At 38.7% G+C, this 21,495-nt stretch overlaps 1 protein-coding gene across 1 annotated transcript in view; it reads left to right on the top strand.

The window, feature by feature from the left end:
- Window positions 1-21,495, top strand: part of LOC309709077 (sphingosine kinase 1-like) — a 41,290-nt gene that overhangs the window by 2,997 nt on the left and 16,798 nt on the right. The window contains exon 2 of the mRNA XM_082537528.1: window positions 16,665-16,814. Coding sequence (XP_082393654.1) covers window positions 16,665-16,814 — 150 coding nt within the window. The remainder of the gene's footprint in view (window positions 1-16,664; window positions 16,815-21,495) is intronic.

Here is a 21,495-nt window from a genome sequence, read left to right as displayed (position 1 = left end):
AGAGTTTTTTGATAAAGATTAAATTTATCTCACATGTTTGTAAGAGGCATTGATGTGTAAACCAGATAAAGAGTTGCTGAGTTTTTTCTAATCTCTTACACTTACCTTGACTACCAAATACATAGGTTTTACATAGTCAAAAACTTTCCTATTTTTGGAATTCTTCTTCTTTTATTGTTGTTGTTGTTGTTATTGTTATTATTATTGTTCAGTAATTGTTCAGTAGCACCATCACCTCACAGCTGGGGCCTCTCTGTGTGGAGTTAGCATGGTCTCCACTTCTCCACAGTCCAAAGACATGCATGTTAGGTTAATTATTAGGATAATTGCGTGTTTGGTTTACTGTAAATTGGCCATAGGTGTGAGCGTGAATAAATCTGTGTTAGCCCTGTGACAGACTGGCAACCTGTCTCACAGGTGGGGTAGACTCCAGCTCCATTGAAGATGGATGAAGTTAAGATAACAAACACTGAATATTGTTCTTGATTCTTATACATTTTCCAGTTGATCTTGATTGCCTCTTTCCTTGGCTGTTTTTGCGTGCAGTTGGGATTCTCGGTCTGCGTCCATGGCCAGCTTTTCTGCTGCATTATGTATGCTTACTAGGGATATACTCCCTGCTGAGGTTAGATCTGGATGCTATGCTTTGGTTGCTACTGTTGGTTGCAAACTAGTTAGCTGGAGCTGTTACAGACTTACAGTATGTATATTCCTTTCTTACTTTCTGTGTGAGTTGGAAACTGTTCATTACACTGACAAGCAGTAAAAAATAGTATGCACGAAGTATTGTTTTTACATTCACACCACTTCAAATGTGGAAAAATAGACAGGTTGATTGTGGCAAACTGTGTTTATGCTATATATGATTTGCTGGGGTAATTTTTTAGTCAGTTGGTTTATTGGTACCTTATATTATAATAAATTGTTGATATTTTAATTTTAGTTGCTAGTTACTGATTTGGGGGTCTAGAAACATTGGAGTGAGGAAGTGTTCCTCTTATATTTGATAGTTGTAGTAATAATAAAAGATTAATGACTCCTCGATGAAATCACCTGAATGCTGATTTTCAATTATTGTCACCTGTCTGGGTTTTGTAGGATAAAGAATCAAATAGAAGTACTGAGAATAAAATATCAGCTGAAAATGAGTCTATTTCAGCGCTACCTGCTGATGTGTTAGATTTCTGAACATTTTCACAGTCAGTTGTGGTAATTTCAAACCTCATTGTAGCTGCAGGGTCTTTGGTATCTTTGGAACAGGCTAATATGATTGCAGCCTGAAAGGGTGTCTCCAGTTAGTTACTCATTGTGCCCGAGGCCTCATGAACCATACTAAATCATGTTCAGGAGCTCTGCATCCAAACCATTACTCTAAATGAGGTCAATGCAATCCTTTCTGACCTCTCCATCAGTATTGATGCTTGTGTCATTGGCTTAATGTCAGGTGTGCTCAAAGAGTTATTCAGAAAACATCTATTTTCTATACACTCATTTTCCTTGTGTTTGTTTCCTTGTGAGATAGCTTATATAGGCATATTTCATGTCTGCTCAACTTGTCCAGTATTGCTTCTCTGCTCTAATGGTTGACACTGAGTCAGCTGCACTTTAGATCACACATACTAGTTTGCATGATAATGATCATTTATCCAAACATCTGTTAGAGGCATGACTGAAACCACCACTTGGTGCTTTTTTTGTGGCTTAGAGAATTGGTTAGGTCACAGGCTGATCATGATACCGCTGTAATTATGCAATGAAATAGTCTGTCGTACTTATTCTCACTGTTGTATTCCAATTAAAGTATTTTCATTGAGAGACATTGAACACAGCGTTGCTTGCTCAGAAAAAGGAAGTGAACAATACATTGCAGGTCATTACCAGCTGTCGGTTAGCTCTGTGGTGTGATGATGTGAAACCTTTGAAAAAAATGACACGAGGTGACAGATGAGTCAACAACTCGCCACGATGGCGCCAAAAAAGACTGATACATTCCTTCTTTGGAAATTACAACTGACACCTCAGCTGCATTACCTGTGTTTTTTTTCTTAATGGTATTGTCCTGAGGTTACAAACATAAAATTTGAATGAAAAGACTGAATTCACTTGTTGACAGCATTATGATCATAAGGAAGGCGATGGTATCAGACAGAGAGGTTACAAGTATTGATTAAACCCGACAGAATATATTGTCATCTCGCTCGAGCATGTGGTTGCTGATGTCAAATGATAATGAACTGCAGTGCAGTGTATATAGTGGAAGTGTAATCAGCAGTTATTGTAATTCCATTTAATCTGTGAACGAAAATGTTACTGGTGGCTACACAAATTTCCAAAAATGGCATAAAAACCTGAAGATTGTGTGACACAACAACACACATCTATGAGAGCTTTAAAATTAGACAAAAATGATGAAACACAAAGAAATGACAATGAAAACAGGCTATTTCTCAGAAAAAATGGGCCCGTGAAAGAGAACAGTGTGCTATTCAAAAATGCTGCTTAAGGATACAAAAACCTTAGCTCAGCAAACTGACCCAATCAAATTACAGAGATCTCAACCAGGTGGTGTAGCTGTAGCCCTGTGGTTGCTCCAGTCTACATGCCCATGTATCTTGCGTTATATAAAAACAAGTTCATTTACCATTGCCATTTATATTAGCAGAGCAAATCATAATAATGGTAAACAGGGAAATTAAAGGGACAATAGCTAAACTCAAAGAAACTCTATTCCCCTCCGTATTGTCACAGCAGATGGTTCTGTCCATTTGTTTGGCATCTTTAGTGAGATTTTGCAGACATAAGTCACTTTGTTCACACAGGTTGAGAGACCTGTACGCAATCATTTAGTAACTATCAGTCATGAGGGGAAAAATGATCATTCCCCAACTGGCTGTGTGTAATTGGTGGAGGTTAATGGCAGTCTTTGGCAAAAGGATCGCTAAAGTCATGCATGACTGCGACTTGAACCACCAGCTACCACCAGTTGCTAGGAAAAAATATATATTCCAATTGGTTGGGAAAAACTTCCTTGTGTGTTTGGTCCCAAGTATATTGCTGTGGACATAGTTTGAATGGCTGTAACAGTATAATATAGTGTAGTGTGATAAAGGGTTTTGGAACAAATCGACCATATTAGCAAAACCAAACAAGCAAACTGTTTATTCACAGCGATGACTGAATGGGGCACATTGTAAACCTGAATAGTGTGTCCTTGAGGAACAAACAAAAAAATGAAAACGTGATGATACTAGATGGATGATAATATGGGAGCAGCTTGTTTTTCGTGATGTTGGTGGCTCAGTGTCAACTGTAGAATGATGTGCTGTTTGTGTAGAAAGAGACACTTTTTGCTTAGCATCATGCAGTCACTAAGATTGTCACTAGGATTTTGCACTAATTTGTAGAACAACAACATCAGCCATTGAATTTTTCTAACATTTAGTTTAGAGTTGCAGTCCTACCACTACTACATTTATTTTAATTAATTAATATAATATATATTTTTTTTTAGTATGGGTTTTGTAGTCAGTCAACATCAGTGCAGAGTTGAACTCCAGGGCAGAGCGGTGTCATTGTTTGGCCTCTTGAGACAATGTCATTGTCACTTGTAGTTCCTCATTGTCTGGATGATTTTGCTTGTGTGTGTTTTTACCATCAGACGTTTTTGAATTTCAGCATCTGCTACAGCCATGACCCCAATTTCTAGTTTTCCTTTACAGCCTTGGTTATTTGGACGATAATTTAGGTATTGTGTGTATAGAACAAACAACACTGCTGTGACTGTTATTATTTATCTCTGTAACTGAAATCATGAGTAAGGGTTTTGTTCAGGTAGTACTGTAGTGATACACTGAAGGTAATGTTTTGAGTCACTACAGGGATAATGATTTGTGCTAATGCAGTGTAACTGAATATGAGTGTGAAACAATGCAAATGGCTCTGAAGGATCTTATCTGACGTTCTCGAGGGGACTGGCATGGCTTCTTTTAGCTGCAAAATCCAGGCCTCTCTCAGCCAGTCGATGCCGTTACTAACACGTTACCTCAGGCTGAGAAAGTTGAAGCTGGGACACTGGTTTTTGTCCTGCTGCAATAGTTTATAAGTGCAAAGTAGAGTTCTATGTTATATGAACAAGTGATCAATCTTTAGAAGCGACCATTTGTTCTTATTAGCAAACTCAATGTTTTTATTCTTGGACTGTACCAGAGATTCACATCTGTAAATAATGCTTATTTGTCTTAAACTGGGTCTTGGTGCTGCACTCCCGTTCAATCACTGTATGAAATAAGCAGTATTAACTCCTCTCCATTTAAGCCAGCTTTCTTCTAATTGGCTGCCCATTACAAACAGAAGGTTTGAACAGCAGGTGGGTGGAGCTGTGTATTTGAGATGACTGCATTAAGGAAAAGAGAAGAGTAGAAACCATCTGTCAGAAACCAAACGTTTAGAGGTATTTGACTACCAGGGAGTGCTCACAGGATACTTTTCATAGTTAAAATCACGTACAGCATTGTGCTACTGTAAAATCTTGAGTCACCTCTCATTTCTTTATGATTTGGTAGGAAAATGGGACATGGGTAGTAGTTTATTAAAATGTGCAAACATACATGGAATGACTGTATAAAAGGCAGAAACAGAGTTTGAACAATGCTAAGAAGCTTGAAAGTCTATATTTAGTATGATCACCTTTATTCTTCAACATAGTCTGAACTCTCTCACCCAAGCTTTCTTGTAAATTCTTAGTCAGTTTATCGTCATTTTTGGCAAGATCTGCAACACCACTTGCTGAAATGGAGGCTCAAACTCTGACAGAGGCTGGATCCATCGTTGTTGTTGTTTTTTTTTTTGTTTTTTTTTACAATTGGCTGTAGACATTCACTGCTGTACTTCTCCTGCATACCAAAATTTTCAAATTTGGGTTCATTACATCATAAGACCTGTATTTTAAAAATACATATTTTAAAACGCAGATCTTTTTTATAATGTAGTAAATACGTACACAGTAAACACAAAGTACAAAAAGTGTGGGTGCATATGCAAACACAATAAGTACATTTGATAATTAGACACAAAAAAGAGCAGGTGCCATTATTTTACAAATACATGTATTTGTATTTCAAGAAATTTATGTTTTCATCTGATTTTTGCCTTTGTCAACTTTGGTTTGTCTATTGCAAGTCGTTTGAGAAAGTGCACTCATTTCTTTGACTTTTTTTTTTTTTTTTGGGATGGTCATATTTGAACTAAAAGTTATGTACTGTAACCAGTCTTTCCCCTAAATTAACCACTACCTTCTCCACCCTGTTTGTGGAGGGGAAGCATACCTAGACACACAGGCTAGGCAGGCTTTTTGGTGACACTAATTTAATGCATCATTTTCAAGCATGTCACCCCTAAATATGATGTTCTCAGCATAACCCTAACACCAAGTCTTAACCCTTAAAAAGGCATATTTGCATTACTTTATAGGAATGTAGTTACACGCGTTCTATGTTTGTCTTTGGTTTCCTGTGACAAATGAGTTCAGTCATTCATTCATTTTTAGATGAGCGGTTCTCGAGAAAGCTGCAGACTGCAGTCTGCCCATCCTGCACGTCTACGTTTTGAACAGATGCAGTCACACATCGAACACACACACACATCGAACACACACATCGAACACACACACACACACACACACACACACACACACACACACACACACACACATCGAACACACACACACACACACACACACACATTCAGCAAGTTTATCGTTATAGCTGTCCTATATTTAGAACAGTAACTCTGTGTTTTCTTGTATGTTTAATGGGCATCTGTAAATTGTAGCTACAAAAAATAAGATAAGTTACGCTCACTAAATAAGCTCTGCATTATTATTGTCGTAGCCACAGTCTCCACTGTAATTCATCCCAAAGATTATCTGTTCTTTTTGGCCAGCCAAATTCTTCCACATCAATCTCACTCATCCGTGTCTTTATGGACCTGGTGTGCAGTCATGTTGGAATAATGACAAATTGTTCAAATAAAGAGGGGAGCGTGAAATTGTCCAAATTGTTTTGATATGCTTAAGCATTCAGGTGCTTGACTTTATAAACCCGTGGCCATGGAAGCGATTTGAGCACCTGATTTAGATTGATGAGTGAATAGTTTGGGCAGTATAGTGCAGTTTTACTGTTCTTCAATCGTGGCATTTGTTTAGTCAGATTGAAGAAGTTCAGAACAACAACCCGGGTGTGGTTTTTCTCACATTTAGAAGCATGTTTAATTTAGGTTCACACTCTTCTGATGAATCGGTCGTGAACTGTCAGTAGTAATTAGGGCTGAACGATTATGGAAAATAATCTAATTGCGATTTTTTGCCCCAATATTGCGATTGCGATGCGATATGCGATTATTTTTTAAGGTATTTGTCTTCTGTATTATTAAACAAAGACAAGCAATACATCATATAGTATGGCCAATACTATATTACATTAATTTTAAACTGTTCTTTCCTGGAAGACAGACCTCTGTTATGATGACATGAGGTGATGCATGAATTGATGACTGACATTTTTATTTAACTTCTTCAATCACAACAGTATATTTGAACATACACAATAGTTTATTTTTAGCTTACAAACATCTGAGCATAAAGTGCTGACAAGGAACCCTGGTGTAAACATTAAAATGAAAGTCAGTACAATGTGCAGATTGCAGAAATATACATAAAAAAAATCAGTGGCTTTACCACAGTCAGTTTTTCGACATCTGTGAACTACTAGACAGTCATTCAATTAAAAAATAATATTAAATAAATAAAACTAATAAATAAAAAATACACACATCTTACTGATCTCTGCAGTCAGTAACATTACACATAAAGTGCAAACATAATAGCAATTGTATAAACACACACACAAACACGCCTTTAAAGTTTAAAGGCGTGAAATTGGACGGTCTAGTTCTGATTAGCGTCACCGCTGTCTCGGTGGAGTTTAATAAACTCGGCCGTCTGCTTCTTGCTATCTAAAATATAACCAGACACTGGCGTAAATTCTCGACTGTCTCATACTTCTGTTTAATAAGTTTTCTGTTTGACGTTTAGTCAGCTGTGTGAAAACCAAGGAGGAACCCACCCGGGGGATTAATAAAGTTTTATTTTATCTAATCTAATAACTTTAATCTCAGCCAAACCGATTTACTCACGAACAAACAAAACACTGAAAAAAGCCCAACAATAACATTTTTAGGTTGTCTAAGTGACTTATATATCACGTTTAACCCGAGCAGCGAAACTCCGCGGTGATCTGAAAATGATGTGCCGGGAGTTGTGCCGTTCTCGGCCGCATCAGTAACCCTCGAGCTCCCGGCTAGCTGTCGAGCTGGTGGGTAGCAGACGCCTCTGAAAACGTCGAAGCACTTTTGCAAATATGGGATATCTTGATAAACCGAGCAGATATTTGATGTTTACACAACTACTTTCTCGCCTGAAAATATGTTAAAAGTTTATTTTGTGACCCAGAAAGATTAGTATGAGTAATTTTAAAACTTAGTAGCGGCCGCCATTGCTGGAAACTGGAGTTTGGCTGGGCCGCGCTATGAATTCTGGGATATGGTAGTAATTTGGACAGCCTTCGGCGCATCGCTGTGACGTAATCGGTCTACAAATGCGGCCTCAGGAGGATGCAGCCCATGAATTTGGACATGTCCAGAGTATAATCGCAGCCTTTGCGGTTAGAAAATTGCACTTGATCATGTCGCGATATTATCGCAAATGCGATATATCGTTCAGCCCTAGTAGTAATAACGCTTCTCAATTCTTGGAAGTGAACCTACATATTTTATTCATAGCAGGCTGTCTGTGTTGTACAGGATCAAAAGAGAAGTCTACAATAAGCAGAGCTTCATGAGTTCTCACTGCAGCGTTGGAGGCATTGGTGTGTGCAGTCAGACAGCAGTGGCAGCAGCAGTTTTCTCCCAGTGGACCTTACCCAACATACGCAGCAATAGAACTTGATGTGCTGTCTGTAGCTCGAGTTCAGTGTCTCGTTCTCTCACCGGAGCTCACTGTAGGTACTGAGGCTCGCTGCAGCTTTGTGTCCGTAATGCCCCTCTCTGTCTAACTATGAAAAAATGCAAACAGTACAATACATTTCAAAGAAACCCTGTGAGACTTGGATATAGATGCAGGAGCTGAATACAAAACAAGAAGATGACTCTCTGTACATTATAGCAGTGAGTGCAGAAAGTTTTCTGTGCTTCGCCAGATTTCTATTCTCAGAAAAGGCTTCTCAAGTCATTCTTTGATACGCCGACAGCAGCAACCACAGTCCATTCAGGCTACAGCAGAGCAGCTGCTACACCTAAGAGTAAGTCAGTCTTTCCTAGTTTTAAAAAAAAAATGTGGTTATGGGTTTTTTTTAAGGTGGAAAACATTTACATTTCTTCCAAACAGCAGCAGTGTACACTTTTTCTTGTATATTGCTGCATTTTAGTTTTGTTTTTTGTGCTCTTGTCTTGTGACTTTACGTAAAAAAAATAAAAAATAAAAAAATAAATTTGAACTAAAGGCCAGTTTGGATAACGTTAAGTATCTTACTTGTTGGTTGTTTTCTAACCTCCCTTCCCCAATCTCACTCTAGGGCCTAAAATACACAGACAGACAGCTATTAAATCCTCTTTCTCCTTTCACAACCTTTCCATTTATCTCTTAGCTCAGGATACAGTAAGGGCAACTGCGTAATATACATGCAGGGTGATTTCAATTCAAACCTCAGTGTCGTAAACTCTCTGCCTTACTTAATATAGATTTACAGAAGGCTAACCACTGCCACCTCCTCCTGCTCCTCAGCCTTCCACACCCTTTGTGGTTCTGGCTCAGCAGAAATTTGCTTGTGAGCTTGAGGAGCTTCCACTCTTTGATTTACAAACCGCTTGAAGAGTTATCACCTCAGTGCAGCTAAGTGCTCCTGCAGTTAGCTCCAGTCAGACGAGATGTGGTTTCTTTAAAGGCAGAGCCTATGATTCAGTTTCAAAAGGAAAGTCTTAACCTAAAATATCACTTTAAAATATTCTGTCAGGGCCTTTAATGGACACTTTGTTTTCTGAAGCATGGAAAGTTTCATTTATTTAAATTGGTAAACACAGATGGTAAAGCTGAGTATACACTGTGCTGATGAAAGATGACTAGCGTGAAAGATACTGTTTGTCGTGGCTTCGAAACTCACACAGTCTCCTGTATGAGGTCGATCTTTCTACAAAAAGAATTTTAAACAATGGCAGAAATTTGGGATGATCAGCTCACAATGTGACTGCCACTATGACCTACAGCTGCTAACCAGCCAATAGGAAAGCAGCAGCAAGCATGCAATAGTGTGATCAACGTCACAAAGACACAAACAATAACAAACTCAAATGGAATGTATTGTAGTAAAATATGCAAAACCAAGTGTTTGGAATTCCAACAAAGAAGAAAATCTAGTTTAGGTTTGGTATCGGAAGCTCGTCTGCACGATATGTCATTTAACACTTATCCAAAGTTAACTTTCTAAAGAAGACAAATAGTTGAGGAACTGTTCCCACGATGGAGCCCACAGTTCAGCTGGGATTATAAACCATACCATATACATGCAACAAACTCAATGTCCTAACAGTTTATTAGCTTATTATGCTCCACAGTTTGTCTTGTAATGAATTTATAGGATCCTAATAAGTATACTTAAAGGATTTTGCACGTTGATTTGACTGCAAAAACATAATTAATGGCAACATGGAAAATATGGTGATTTTTGCACCCTTTTCATTAAGGCTCTCATTTTGTTCAGTATTGAGATCACGTTTATTTATCATGACTATTTATTGATTTTAATGACATCTCATGTAAACAGAACACTGCTCTCACGTCTTCACATCTAAATTTTGTATTTAAAAAAATGGTCATCTTTATTCACATAGCTTCTTAGGTAGGTAGATGGATAGATATTTTGGCGAAGGTATGTGTTTGTTGGAAAACACATCTCTTGGGCAAATGGGTGCGATTGGTTGGCGGATTCAGTGCATCTTTGCGATCTGGATGGATACACGGATGCACTGCTCTGGTTTGCCAGTCAGTTGAGTCTGTTCACCTGCAGGTAGCGTTTTCAGTGGGAGAAACATTTTGTCACTCGTCCTTGTGATGACTTCAGTGACCAGAATAAACTTTCTGGGATTTCCTTACCTGGATGATTGAGCATGTATTTTCAAAACCTACACAGGCTTATTTTGATGGATGTCTGAGGTGATGGTAGTTGATTAATGGTAGCAACCACTTCATTGTTTTTCTTGGGCTTCATGCATTAATTACAGTGCAGTTTGTGGTATGTTTTCAGGTGGTTCTATCTAATCTGAAGTATTTCCAAACAAGCTTGTCAAGCCCTGTTGTTCTGTTTGTATATCTGTCTTTTAATTTGTTCTTACTTATCTAGACTAGTCCAGGAACAGCTGTGATTGTCACATTCTGATTTAGAAAACGCTTGAGTTTCTATTGCTTTGCGTTTCATGTAGAAGTAGGTGCATTTTAAATTTCGCTCCATCATGCTCATTTAATTGTGGGAAGCCAAAATCATGAATGAGATTAAAATTCAATTAGTTGTAGAACCCTAGAAACATTTCTCTCAGATGTAATCACTAAAGTGGCTTCCACTATTTATTTAATTTTTGTTTCACCTCATGTTTTTGGTAGGCTACGTTAAAATAAAAAACCCATTAGAGCGACATAAGAGAATTACTGATTTTGAAATAGTTTAACTCATTGAATCTGTCACATTGCGCAGAGCTGGAAGAGCACGTATTGTGTCAAATACAGTACGAAATAGATGTTAATCCAATAATCTCTTAAATGTGGAAACTGGATTCCTTCCTAATGGGTGTTGTCAAGGCTTAGAGTGCAAATCTGCACTGAGCAACAGGCAGAAGTGTGAGCACAGCCTGTGGTGTATCTGTCTTTCCTTCTACATGTTCTTTAGGTGAATTTTATGCAATAATATTAGCTACCAAAAAAGGTCATGTAATGTTGTCTGGGATTTCATAGACTCTTCTGTGGGTTAATTTAACACAAATATATGTAAATATATGTAGTTACCTATCTCTTAGTTTTGAATTATAATGGTTTTTTTTTACTTCTTGGCTAGTTGTAATCATTGTCTGAATCATGGTCATCTTTTCCTATATGTGAAACGGACATTAAGACTTAGAGCAAAATATAACCCGATGTCTCATCTCTCTCTTTAAATCCCCAGTTTTCACTGAGTTTTGACAGTTTGACTGGTCCCATCTGCAGATTTATGCTGGCCGAGATGCGGGCTCAGCAAAGCGTAATGAAAAGCTCGGAATTTTTCATCAAAAATTGCAACATTATAATTTCCTAATCACAGACGGTTGATGCTTTGTCATACTTCACTGCTGAAGGGGAACTGAGATACCGGAACTACTGACTGATGAGTGCAAGTCATCACTGTTAGTCAGACTGAGTCGTAGAGCAGTGATCACACTTCAAACAGAAACAGTGAACATGTAAGGTCATAGAAATAATGAAGATGCAGCTTGATGAATATCCCTGTGTCCCTTCCTAAATACAAACACTGAATTTATATAACTTCAATTAAAAAGAGTATTAAAAAGACTGGAGAAGTTTTCACAAAAAAATTGGAATAAGTGCATTTGAAGTTTACCATGAGACATTCATGTCTGTGTCTGGTTTATACAAGCAGATACAGCAGGAAAAAGAAAAAGGAAGCTGTCTGTTCTCACACTATATATGCACCCAGAAAGCTACTATAAGAAACCTTCCCAGAAAATGTGTTTTTTTTTTTTTTTTTTTTAAATGTTTTTTCTTTTCTTTTTTTACTGCTCCTGGGTTTTCCCTTTCATTTAGGTTGTTATTTCCTGTGGCGAATAGCTCAGTAGTGATTATTCCATTAAGATCTGGGACGGTTCCAATGCTGTTGGTTTGAAGAGAGGAGATGAGACGTCCGTAATCACAGATCAAGTAAACGTAGTTGAGGCGCAGAGCATAGCTTTGTTGTTGGAAGTTTCCTGTCATTTTGTATCTTGATTGTTGTTTGTGAGGTTACTTTTTAATTTACACAGTTCCCTTAATCGCCTCATCCAAGATGCTGAGTTTCTTGTTTTCACCAATTTTCACCAATTGTGTGAAGATGTTCCAGTTTGACTTCTGCTGCAATTGTTATTATTATTTTTTTATGCTTTATTTTTTTATGATAAATTGATTGGCATTTGCGTCAGCAGGGCTTTCATCAGGACTATACAGATCATCAGCAAATAAACAAACACGACGCTTATCTGCTGTCATAAAACTCCAACCAGTAGACTGTTTAGAAAAAAAATATATATATATATTTGCTACAGTCTTTTGCATCTTATATTAGATGTTTTGGCTCAGTGCCATGTTGCTGCTGCAGCAGAGTTAATGATAGAGGAGGAAACCCAGAGCGTGGACAGACAGACGAGAAGATAGTGTCCTCTGGAATGTTTGTAGAAAAGCGCTATATAAATACAGGCCATTTACCATTTACCATTTAGAAGAGGAGGGGTGCCACACAGGAAGTGGCATAGGACTGGGTTTAGCCAGCAAGAACTGCTGTGTGGGTGTTGGGATGCACGCGCACACACACACACACACACACACACACACACACACACACACACACACACACAGACCAAGGACAGGGCGTTCGGTGCCAGCTGTCGTGCAGCTGATTCATGAGGGCACTTTCTTGTCTTTCCCTCAGGAGTCCAGTCGCTATGATTTTGAGATTACTGCATCTGAATGATACAAGGAAATGTGACGTTAACGCTCTGCATTTATAAAAAGACATAACCAGCCTTTCTTGAATGCCAGTTTATAGACTAATGTGATTATTGTGTACCGTTACATACAGGTTTTACCTGCCATTACCGTTACCCGAAGGACCTTCTGCTAACCCGAAAAAGAAAAAAGAAAAGTGTAAATGGTTTTTTTTTTTTTTTTTTAATTTATATGCTCTCATTTTATATGAGCTCAGAGTGATAGGCTGATACGTTTTGCTTTCATTTAGTCACAATAGTTTCCCTCCCTGTATGTGTGTCTGCATATGTAAACCCTCTTCTCAGATACATGAAGCAGAGCCCAGTGAAGTGAAGATAACCTTAATTACTTTAGGTTATGTTACTGTGAAGGTAATAAAACAACGGAGAGAGTAAGAAAAAAGTATTCCTGTTTCCTGGATCCATCCATCCCACAAAGCATCAGCTCAGGGGAAACCCTGCACTTAATTGTGCACAGTTCACTTGTTCAGGCTCGGCCTTGGCCACTGGAGCGCCTTGAGGCGACTGTTGTTGTGATTTGGCGCTATATAAATTGAATTGAATTGAGTTGGAGCTTATTGTACCAATGCTTTGGTGGAATTGCAAGCATTATCTTGCAATTCCACCAAAATGTGGTGTGGCTCATTTCTGAAGTGACACAGAAACTGCTCTCACACCGGTCAGAGTAGTCCTGGGTGTATTTTCAGCAGAAGCCTCGTCAGTTTGCACAGAGAGGACGAGGAGTCAGCAGGTCAGAGGAAGGATAGAGAGTCTGGTCGATTAACAAAATAGAGGAACCTGTGCATGTATTCCTGGAATTACTACAATCAAGGACACGGGTATTGAGTAATACTTACCAGTTCTTCTGCTTTACTGAAATAAAAGGAAAAAATTGAATTCTTGGGAAAAATGAGAAGTAATTAAAATGAAATTGCATACTTGAAGTGAAAATATACAGAAAACCACGTCATATTACTTCTTAAATCAAGTCCCCAACCTCTCCTTAGTGTCTAGAGCACTGATGACCTTATACAGGAAAATAATAGTGGGGATAGTGTGGGTTGTCCTCTATTAATGGATAAAGTTTTATTTGTCACTAAAATACTTTAATATATTTAAAATTACTCACTTTGGGGATTCTGATTCATGTTGATTTATTATACTGTGATTTAAATGTAGCTGAGCATTGTGACACTTGTATTTTTCCTTTATTTGCTGTTCCCTTCTGAGTTATTCCAGCAAACTAATAATGAGATAACAAATGAGAATAAATTAAACAAGCAAATATACTCAGGTGTGTCTATTGGCTCTAAAGCACGAGCAACGATCGAGCTTTGCACCACATAGTCCAGATTCCAGAATTACCGGTTTAATCCACAGATGCTGCAATATTACTTAGATAGTGCTAATAAAGTGGCAGCAGTGTGTATAAAGTTATGGCAATGGTTCAGTTCAGGATTACTGAAAAAAGACTTAACGCCTGAAGAGTTCACCTCAGGTCAAACTGTTAAGGTGCCGTAACGTGTAAACCTCTTTCCGACCGGTTTCTCTGCATTCCAGCGGTATCACTGTCAATTAGGTTTTTAACCAGTTAGACACACTCATCACTAAAGCATTTCAGTTGTTCAGCTGTCAGACGTGCTAGGATGAAAATCCAATCAACTGCAAGAATCAACTGTGAGAATTCTCAGGAATATCACTGTAGGGTTTTTGGATATTGAGTTGAAACAATATAGCATGACACCCAGACTTTTTTTATTGGATCACACTATTTTTAGAAGAGTTTATTCCCCCCCCTGTACCTGTTTGTAAAATGATCCCTTAGCTGCAGCTTGTCAAATGTAGCGGATAACTTCACCAGAGCTTTTTTTTTGCCTTTTATTTTAAATATTTCCCATCTGACCTCCAACAAAAACACACTGAAAGGGAGAGGAGGAATGAGATGGAAAATTCATGAAGTAGTTTGCTTATGGGTTTTGTGTGGGGAGGCAAGAAATGTTCTTTCTATAACTTTCTAAAACATTTGAGATATCACCATGATATCATCTTTCGTTTCTCTCTCAGAGCTCGTATCGTACTTTGCATATTAAGTAATAATCTTTCAGATAAAATGGACCTTTTAGGCTAATGTGTAATTTTTATATTAAAATGAGCACTTATTTACCTTATACTGGTAAATACAAAATCCAGTCAGTCAGTTCTTTCCCTTTAAGTCAGCGTTCCTTTAACTGGGCGCCCCTTCATAAGAACTGCAGGTGGATGCTGCTGCTCTGATTAGAGTCAGAGCTCTTCAAAAGGACGTCCCCTCTCACTTCCATCACGAGGATTCGAGTTTTAAAAACTGACTGAAAGAGCACTCTGAAAAGATTGCATTCAGGATTGCTGTACCTAATTAGTCCTCCTCAGAGGAACAGAAGGCCAGCAGCAGTTCTTCTCTGTTTTTTTTAAGCCCCCACACCCAGTCTTCTTCACTGTGTTAAAAAGATCACTGTGAGATCTTTGTAACCCTCTGATAACTGTTTCAATCCCTAATTTGCATCAACCCCGCAGTTAAAAATTTAGCAAAGAGCTCAGAGCTGTGCACATTCATCTTGAGATGCAAGCTGTGTCATTGGACTAAGTTAGTGTGTGCCACTGACCTTTGTTTCTGCTTGCGTCCACAAATTTTTCTGTCAGGTCTGTGCACAAAGTCTCCTTATCAGTGGGTTCTTAAGTAAATGAGCTGTATTTCATAGCAGCTGCAGGTACATTACAGGTAATATCACAAAATTAAATTCAGATTAAATAAAGTACATTTATCACATTAAAAGAATGCACAAAATTTGCAAAAGATCAGCTGATGCAGAAAAAATACCAAAAACAGTGGGTCAACACATGCATGCATCAGCCAAAAATCAGTTCACATTAATGTGCAGAACATTCAAGGCTCTAGTTCATGCTGGAAGTGTTTCTGTGTATGGCCCATGTTTCTGTCGCTGAAGGCATTCATTATCATGACCTTTTATCCCGCTGGGTCTATGCAGGCGATTCAGGCTTGCACTCCATCGGTTCCTTCCTGTTGCGGTATTAATGAAATATTTTAGCAGTAACAATCGTTTTGCACCTCCATCCTCTCCTTTACACGAGGCCAAAGCTGGTTAGGAGAGATAAGGCTACTGTTTGTGCATGCATCTCCAAATATACCAGTGTGCAGATTCCCAGGTGTCCTGGCTTCTGGCTTTTCTTATGTAGGAACATTTAGTGCTGTGTCTTTTGTGTTTAATATTTTATGACATTTCAACAAAAACTACTTCCTTTCTTGGTACAATGTGTGTACCCTTACTGAAATGTCTAAATGCTAGGGGTTGACCTTATTATTAGCCAACTCAATGCAAATTTGCATTTCAGCTTGGCACAGTGGATGTAAACACATTACCCTGATTAACCTTGCATCGTGTGTGCATAAAAAAATAAAAATAAAACAAAAACTATTCATCTCTCCATCTCTGTTTTTTCATTTTATTCACAAGCATTTTTTTTATGGCACTACAGAACACATACATCATCCTGCCAGGCCGTCCTCCCACTGGTGCTGAAGGGGCACAAAACACTAAAGAAAACAAGGCGAGAATTATGATGGTCTATCAAAGATATAGTATAACACAGAGACGTGTGCAGTATGAAAAATATCCGATATAATATATAATATATATATTTTCTTTAAATCATTTCTCAAAGAAGCAGTCAAGTTTCAGTTTCCCAGTATACAATTTGTGGTGTATCTTCAAACCCGTCGTACTTATTCTGATCATATTTGTGGATTCCTTTAGTTACATTTTCTTTCCTCTGCATTGTAGGGGTGTTGATGAGCCAAATGTCCCGCCCGTGCCAGATGATGCTGCTGGTGAACCCACAGAGTGGGAAAGGACAAGCACTCACGCTGTACAACAACCACATCCAACGAATGCTGAATGAAGCCGGCATTAAACACACTCTGGTTATCACGGGTGAGTCGCAGGCACATATTCTACGCTCATTTTGGTTTGATTTTTAATAGATGTTTATTAAAAAGAACTTCACATGTGCACTTTGAGAGCAGAGCTGCAAACAAACAAAACAAATCAGTCAAGCTTTTTATTCCCAGAGAATTCAATAACTGTAACTAATTCATTCAAGTCTGAAAAAGACTTGAAAATGTAAATTAATATTCACTCTATTTTTGTCTGATTTACCCTCATTTGAAAAACGAGACAGACACTTGATTTGTGCCTGATGGATTGATGAGTATCTGACTTTTAAGATAAATTGGTAATATTTAATGAATCCATCCAAGGAGGAAAAAGTCCTTGAGTAAGATCTCTGTTTGCTCCACAGAACTGAAAGAAATCATCTATTATACATGAATCAAATCATCTTCTGGGATATTTGAATTGCTGGCTCAGTTGACTGAGTGCTTAATAAAATAACGGAATAAAAAGACACTGAATTGGGAACGTTTATGTGGTTAGCTTAAAGATTCACAGTCAGCTGGTGGCTTTCTGCACAGAGTTTACATGTTCTTCCTCCCACAGTTAAAAAGATGTTGTGTATGAGGATTATTGGCGAGTCTAAATTGGCGAGCTTTTTGTTCTTTTTGGTCAGCCGTGGCTTGGATGCCATCTTTGCCCAGATCGTTCTTGCTGTTGAATCATGAACTCTGACCTTAACCGAGGCAAGTGAGGCCTGCAGTTTTTAGATGTTGTCCTGGGTTCTTTTGTAACCTCCTGGATAAGTCATTGATGCGGGCATGCAGTCTTAGAGTAATTTTGGAAGGCCAGCCCCCCCAGGAAGGTTCATCACTGTTCCATTTGTGGATAATGGCTCTCACCATGGTTCGCTGGAGTCCCAAAGCCTTAGAAATTGCTTTGTAGACCTTTCCAGACTGATTCCAATGACTTTGTTTCTCAGCTGTTTCTTTGCATGATGTGTTGCTCTTTGTCAGATGTGTCGCTCTTTGAAGTGATTTCTTGAATCTGGCACTAATCAGACCTGAATTTGACTACTGAAAATGAATCAGCTTTCCTAAAAACTGCGTTAATCACAGTTAATTCCTGATTTAAGAGTGGCAAATACTTTTTCACAGCACTGTACAAGGGGGTTATCAGGTGTGGGTTTTGATGTTTATGGGCTGATAATATTATTTTATATGTTTGGACCACCTTCAGATCTGGTGGGTTTTTTAAAAGGAAGTTCCATTCTCTTCCCTTGACCCTGTGCCTCTTCTCCAGTGTGTCAGAACCGTTATTCTTTAGCTTAATTTTCAGTAAGTGGATAAAGTTACAGGGAGACACAGCTGGTGATTAGGCAGGTAGTGAGCAGCGATGATGTTGGTGTGGCCAGAAAAGTTACAGTGACACGCTAAATGTTCATCCTCAGCACCTTAAAGAAACTGCAGTGAATTGGAGGACTAATTCATGGAGCAAAACATAGTCAGTGTATTAAAAAAATGATAAGCAGATTTGTCTTGGCATCTCTTTTTAGCTGAGACGCTGAATTTATGCTTAGGCCTTAGACGTGGGTTTGATCATTTTAAAAGAGAAGTGGATGCTTAAAGTTTGTGGTGAAATCACATTGCGAGGGAACATTGCGAGTGGTCATAATAGGATTTCCAGGGAGGAATCTAAAAATAGCAGATGCACTGATATCGGTCCGGAGGAGGGTGAGTCAATGATCTTAAACAGGCCAGGTTTGTAATTTTTATGGATGTATTGCTGTAATATTTTAATCACACCTCATATTGTAGCAGTGCATACTTACAAGTCAACCTCCCACTAGCAGGATGAGTCAATGATGACACCAACCAACACACACAGCTCAGCAAAGGCCACACCTCCATTCATGGATCTGCTTTTCTTTCCCTCTCTCTGTCTCTCTATCTACTGCTGCCCAAATCCTCTTGTTTTCATGCTGCTGCCACCATTATGTTGACCAACTGCCTCTGAACCGTAAGCATGCTGTGCTGTTATGTAATAACTTTGTGTGCACACACTCAAATACACATATGGATAAAAACAGGTCCATCATAAACACACACACATTCACACAAAATCCCCTTTAGCTGTAATGTGCTTTGATATAATCTCACGGGCCCCAATTCTGACATGTTCACCGTTGACTCTGTAATCTACTCTGGATAGTAATGATCTTATAGTGCGTTGTTAGAAACTCATCTAAAACTGTATCATGGCAGACAGATAATTCATCAAATCAGTGGAGTTTTTTTTTTCTTTGAGTGTCTGTGTTTGTTCGTGAATCAGTGTCGTGTAGGTTAACAGGCAAAAAAAAGTGGTTTTCATCACAGTCGGCGGTGCACCAAGAAAGAAAGGAGGGCAGAGGGAGAACAAATCACAGTCAGGAAGAAAGAAGAAGAAATCCTCTTACGGTGCCGTGCAGAGAATGTCGAAAAGACAAAAGACTTTTTATGATTTCAGAGATGTACTTTTAGACAAGTTAATCCCGGAGAACGAATAAGAATAGATTAATCCTCAAATCTACATCTATGTAACAGCATGGCCACTGACAGGAGAACTTGATTACAACAGCGATGGACAATCTGATCAACTTCTGAAATAAATGTTTCTCTCTAATCTCTCTCAAATAGCCTAGAATTATGTCTCAGTACTAAATATCTCCACCAGGCATGTTCAGAGACCAGAGGTCAGGTGGTTAAAGACAAAACGTCATTAAACAGGGCAAAATAGTGTGTGAGCACGATCCCCAAATAGCACTGTGGGTAGTTTTACAGGTGATTTACAAACGTGATGCTTTCCTAACCAAGGTGTAGTCAGTCCAGTTTAAAGTGCAAAAAGTAGCACAAGCCTTTTTTCTGCTTTAAAGATCTGCATTCCTGTTGTAGTATCTGTACACTGGCATTCACAGTTTTTTGTGTACTTTGTGAACCGTTTATGATTTTTCAGCAGGTGAACGTAAAATCAGTGTTTTCAAACTCTGAACATACTTAATTTTGCACACTCAAGGTGGAACATCACAGTGAACGAGCAGTGACCGAAACTCATGTTTGAGTTACTTTAACTTTAAGTTCAAAGTAAGGGGGCACGATATGGCCTCAATATTAGATCGTAATATCCCTTAAAGCCATCCTTTACGACCATGTAACCACGTCAGTAATACGGACTTACTGCTTGCCTTTCCTCTCATATGGAATGCAACTACTGACGCTCAGTTGAGTCATTTATTTACATTTGGTCCACACCTTACCTGTGCCTGACGTGTGATTCTTGCTCATTCCTGGGTGTGTCTCTTTGTTTGTCTGACATTTTTACATTATTCATATATTTATGCCTCTTTGCGATATGATATGGCACAGTCCTAGTTCAAAGATCACTGGAATACAACAACTGCTAATCTGCTGTTTTTTTGTTTTGTTTTTTTAAAAAAGAAAGAAAGAAAAACAGAAAAAGAGTGTTAACTAAGGTGCAGCGTCCGAGTCGAAAGATGAAACCAAAACAAAAGTGCCAAAAACTGCAGCTCCTCTTGTGGCAACTTGAGGCTGGTTTCAAAAGAGTCGATCACCACAGATTCCCATGTTAAAATATCCCACTCTGCTGCATTAAAAAGCATGATGACAGCCTGGTGCGAAATACTGTACTGGCCTCTGGACTCTGCTAAGCCTCATCCACTAGTTCCAGTCATTACATTAGAGCTCCTCCACTACCTGTGACTATTTTGTATTATTATATGTTTTCCTGTCATTTAAGAAGGAATTAAAAAGTGGTCAATTTAAGTTGTTTATACCCATGTGTTAGCTCATTGCCTGTGAAAAATATGCTTTATAATGTGTTTTTTGGCACCCTTACTTTGTAACAGCATGTTTGTCTGCTCCTGTGTGTTCGTGGCATCTGTATGAAGCATACGGCTGGAAGCGTTTGTGGATGCTCTTGTAAGCGGATATTAACAAAAGTGGACAGAGTCATTATTGAATCTTGCTGTGTGGCAGCTGCGGGCACTGCCAGGGGTGGAGGATGGATGAAGGATGACTGCACTGCTGTGGGGGTCCAGTGTAGAGGAGAGAGTGTGTTGTTCTGTCTGTGGTTGTGTTCTTGTTAGTGCACATGTGAAGAAGGCCTGCTGATTCCTCACAGGCACTCTGAGATGACTGTCAGACAGTATTAATTAAACAATGTCATGCTTTTCTGCTCCGGCTCATAAACTCAATACAGACTACAAATATTTACCAGAAGAGATGGCTATTCCCTGAAACTGCTCTGTTGCTGTCTTTCTTGTTCAGTCTTTTGTTCTTTCATTTATGACAGCACTCGTCATGCTCTTTTGAAATCTGCTGTACATCTCGGAGCTCTTATTCTCTGTTGTGACCCACGTGAGGATGTTAAAACATTTATTGCATGAACACTAGAAGAAAGGGCAACGAGAGAGCAGGAATTTTCCTAGATCTCACAAAATGTTGAAAGGAAAAATCTATCGCAGCCTCCTGTTAAGCAGGAATCCAGGAAATCACACTGGAGCTGTGCAATAAAGCTGCACAAAGCGAGTGACATTTTGACAGCTGCTGTAGACAAGTAAAAGGCTCAAAATAGTAAGGAGACATTGATCTCAAATGCCAGAAATCCTGGGAGATAACACAGCATACCCGGGTACAAAATTGGCTGGGCAGTGATGCTTAAAGGGGAG

Source organism: Aulonocara stuartgranti (genome assembly GCF_965226115.1).
Source record: "Aulonocara stuartgranti genome assembly, chromosome: 6".
Lineage (NCBI taxonomy): Eukaryota > Metazoa > Chordata > Actinopteri > Cichliformes > Cichlidae > Aulonocara > Aulonocara stuartgranti.
The sequence above is the reverse complement of the archived record's forward strand: the minus strand, read 5'-3'. Positions and strand labels throughout refer to the sequence as shown.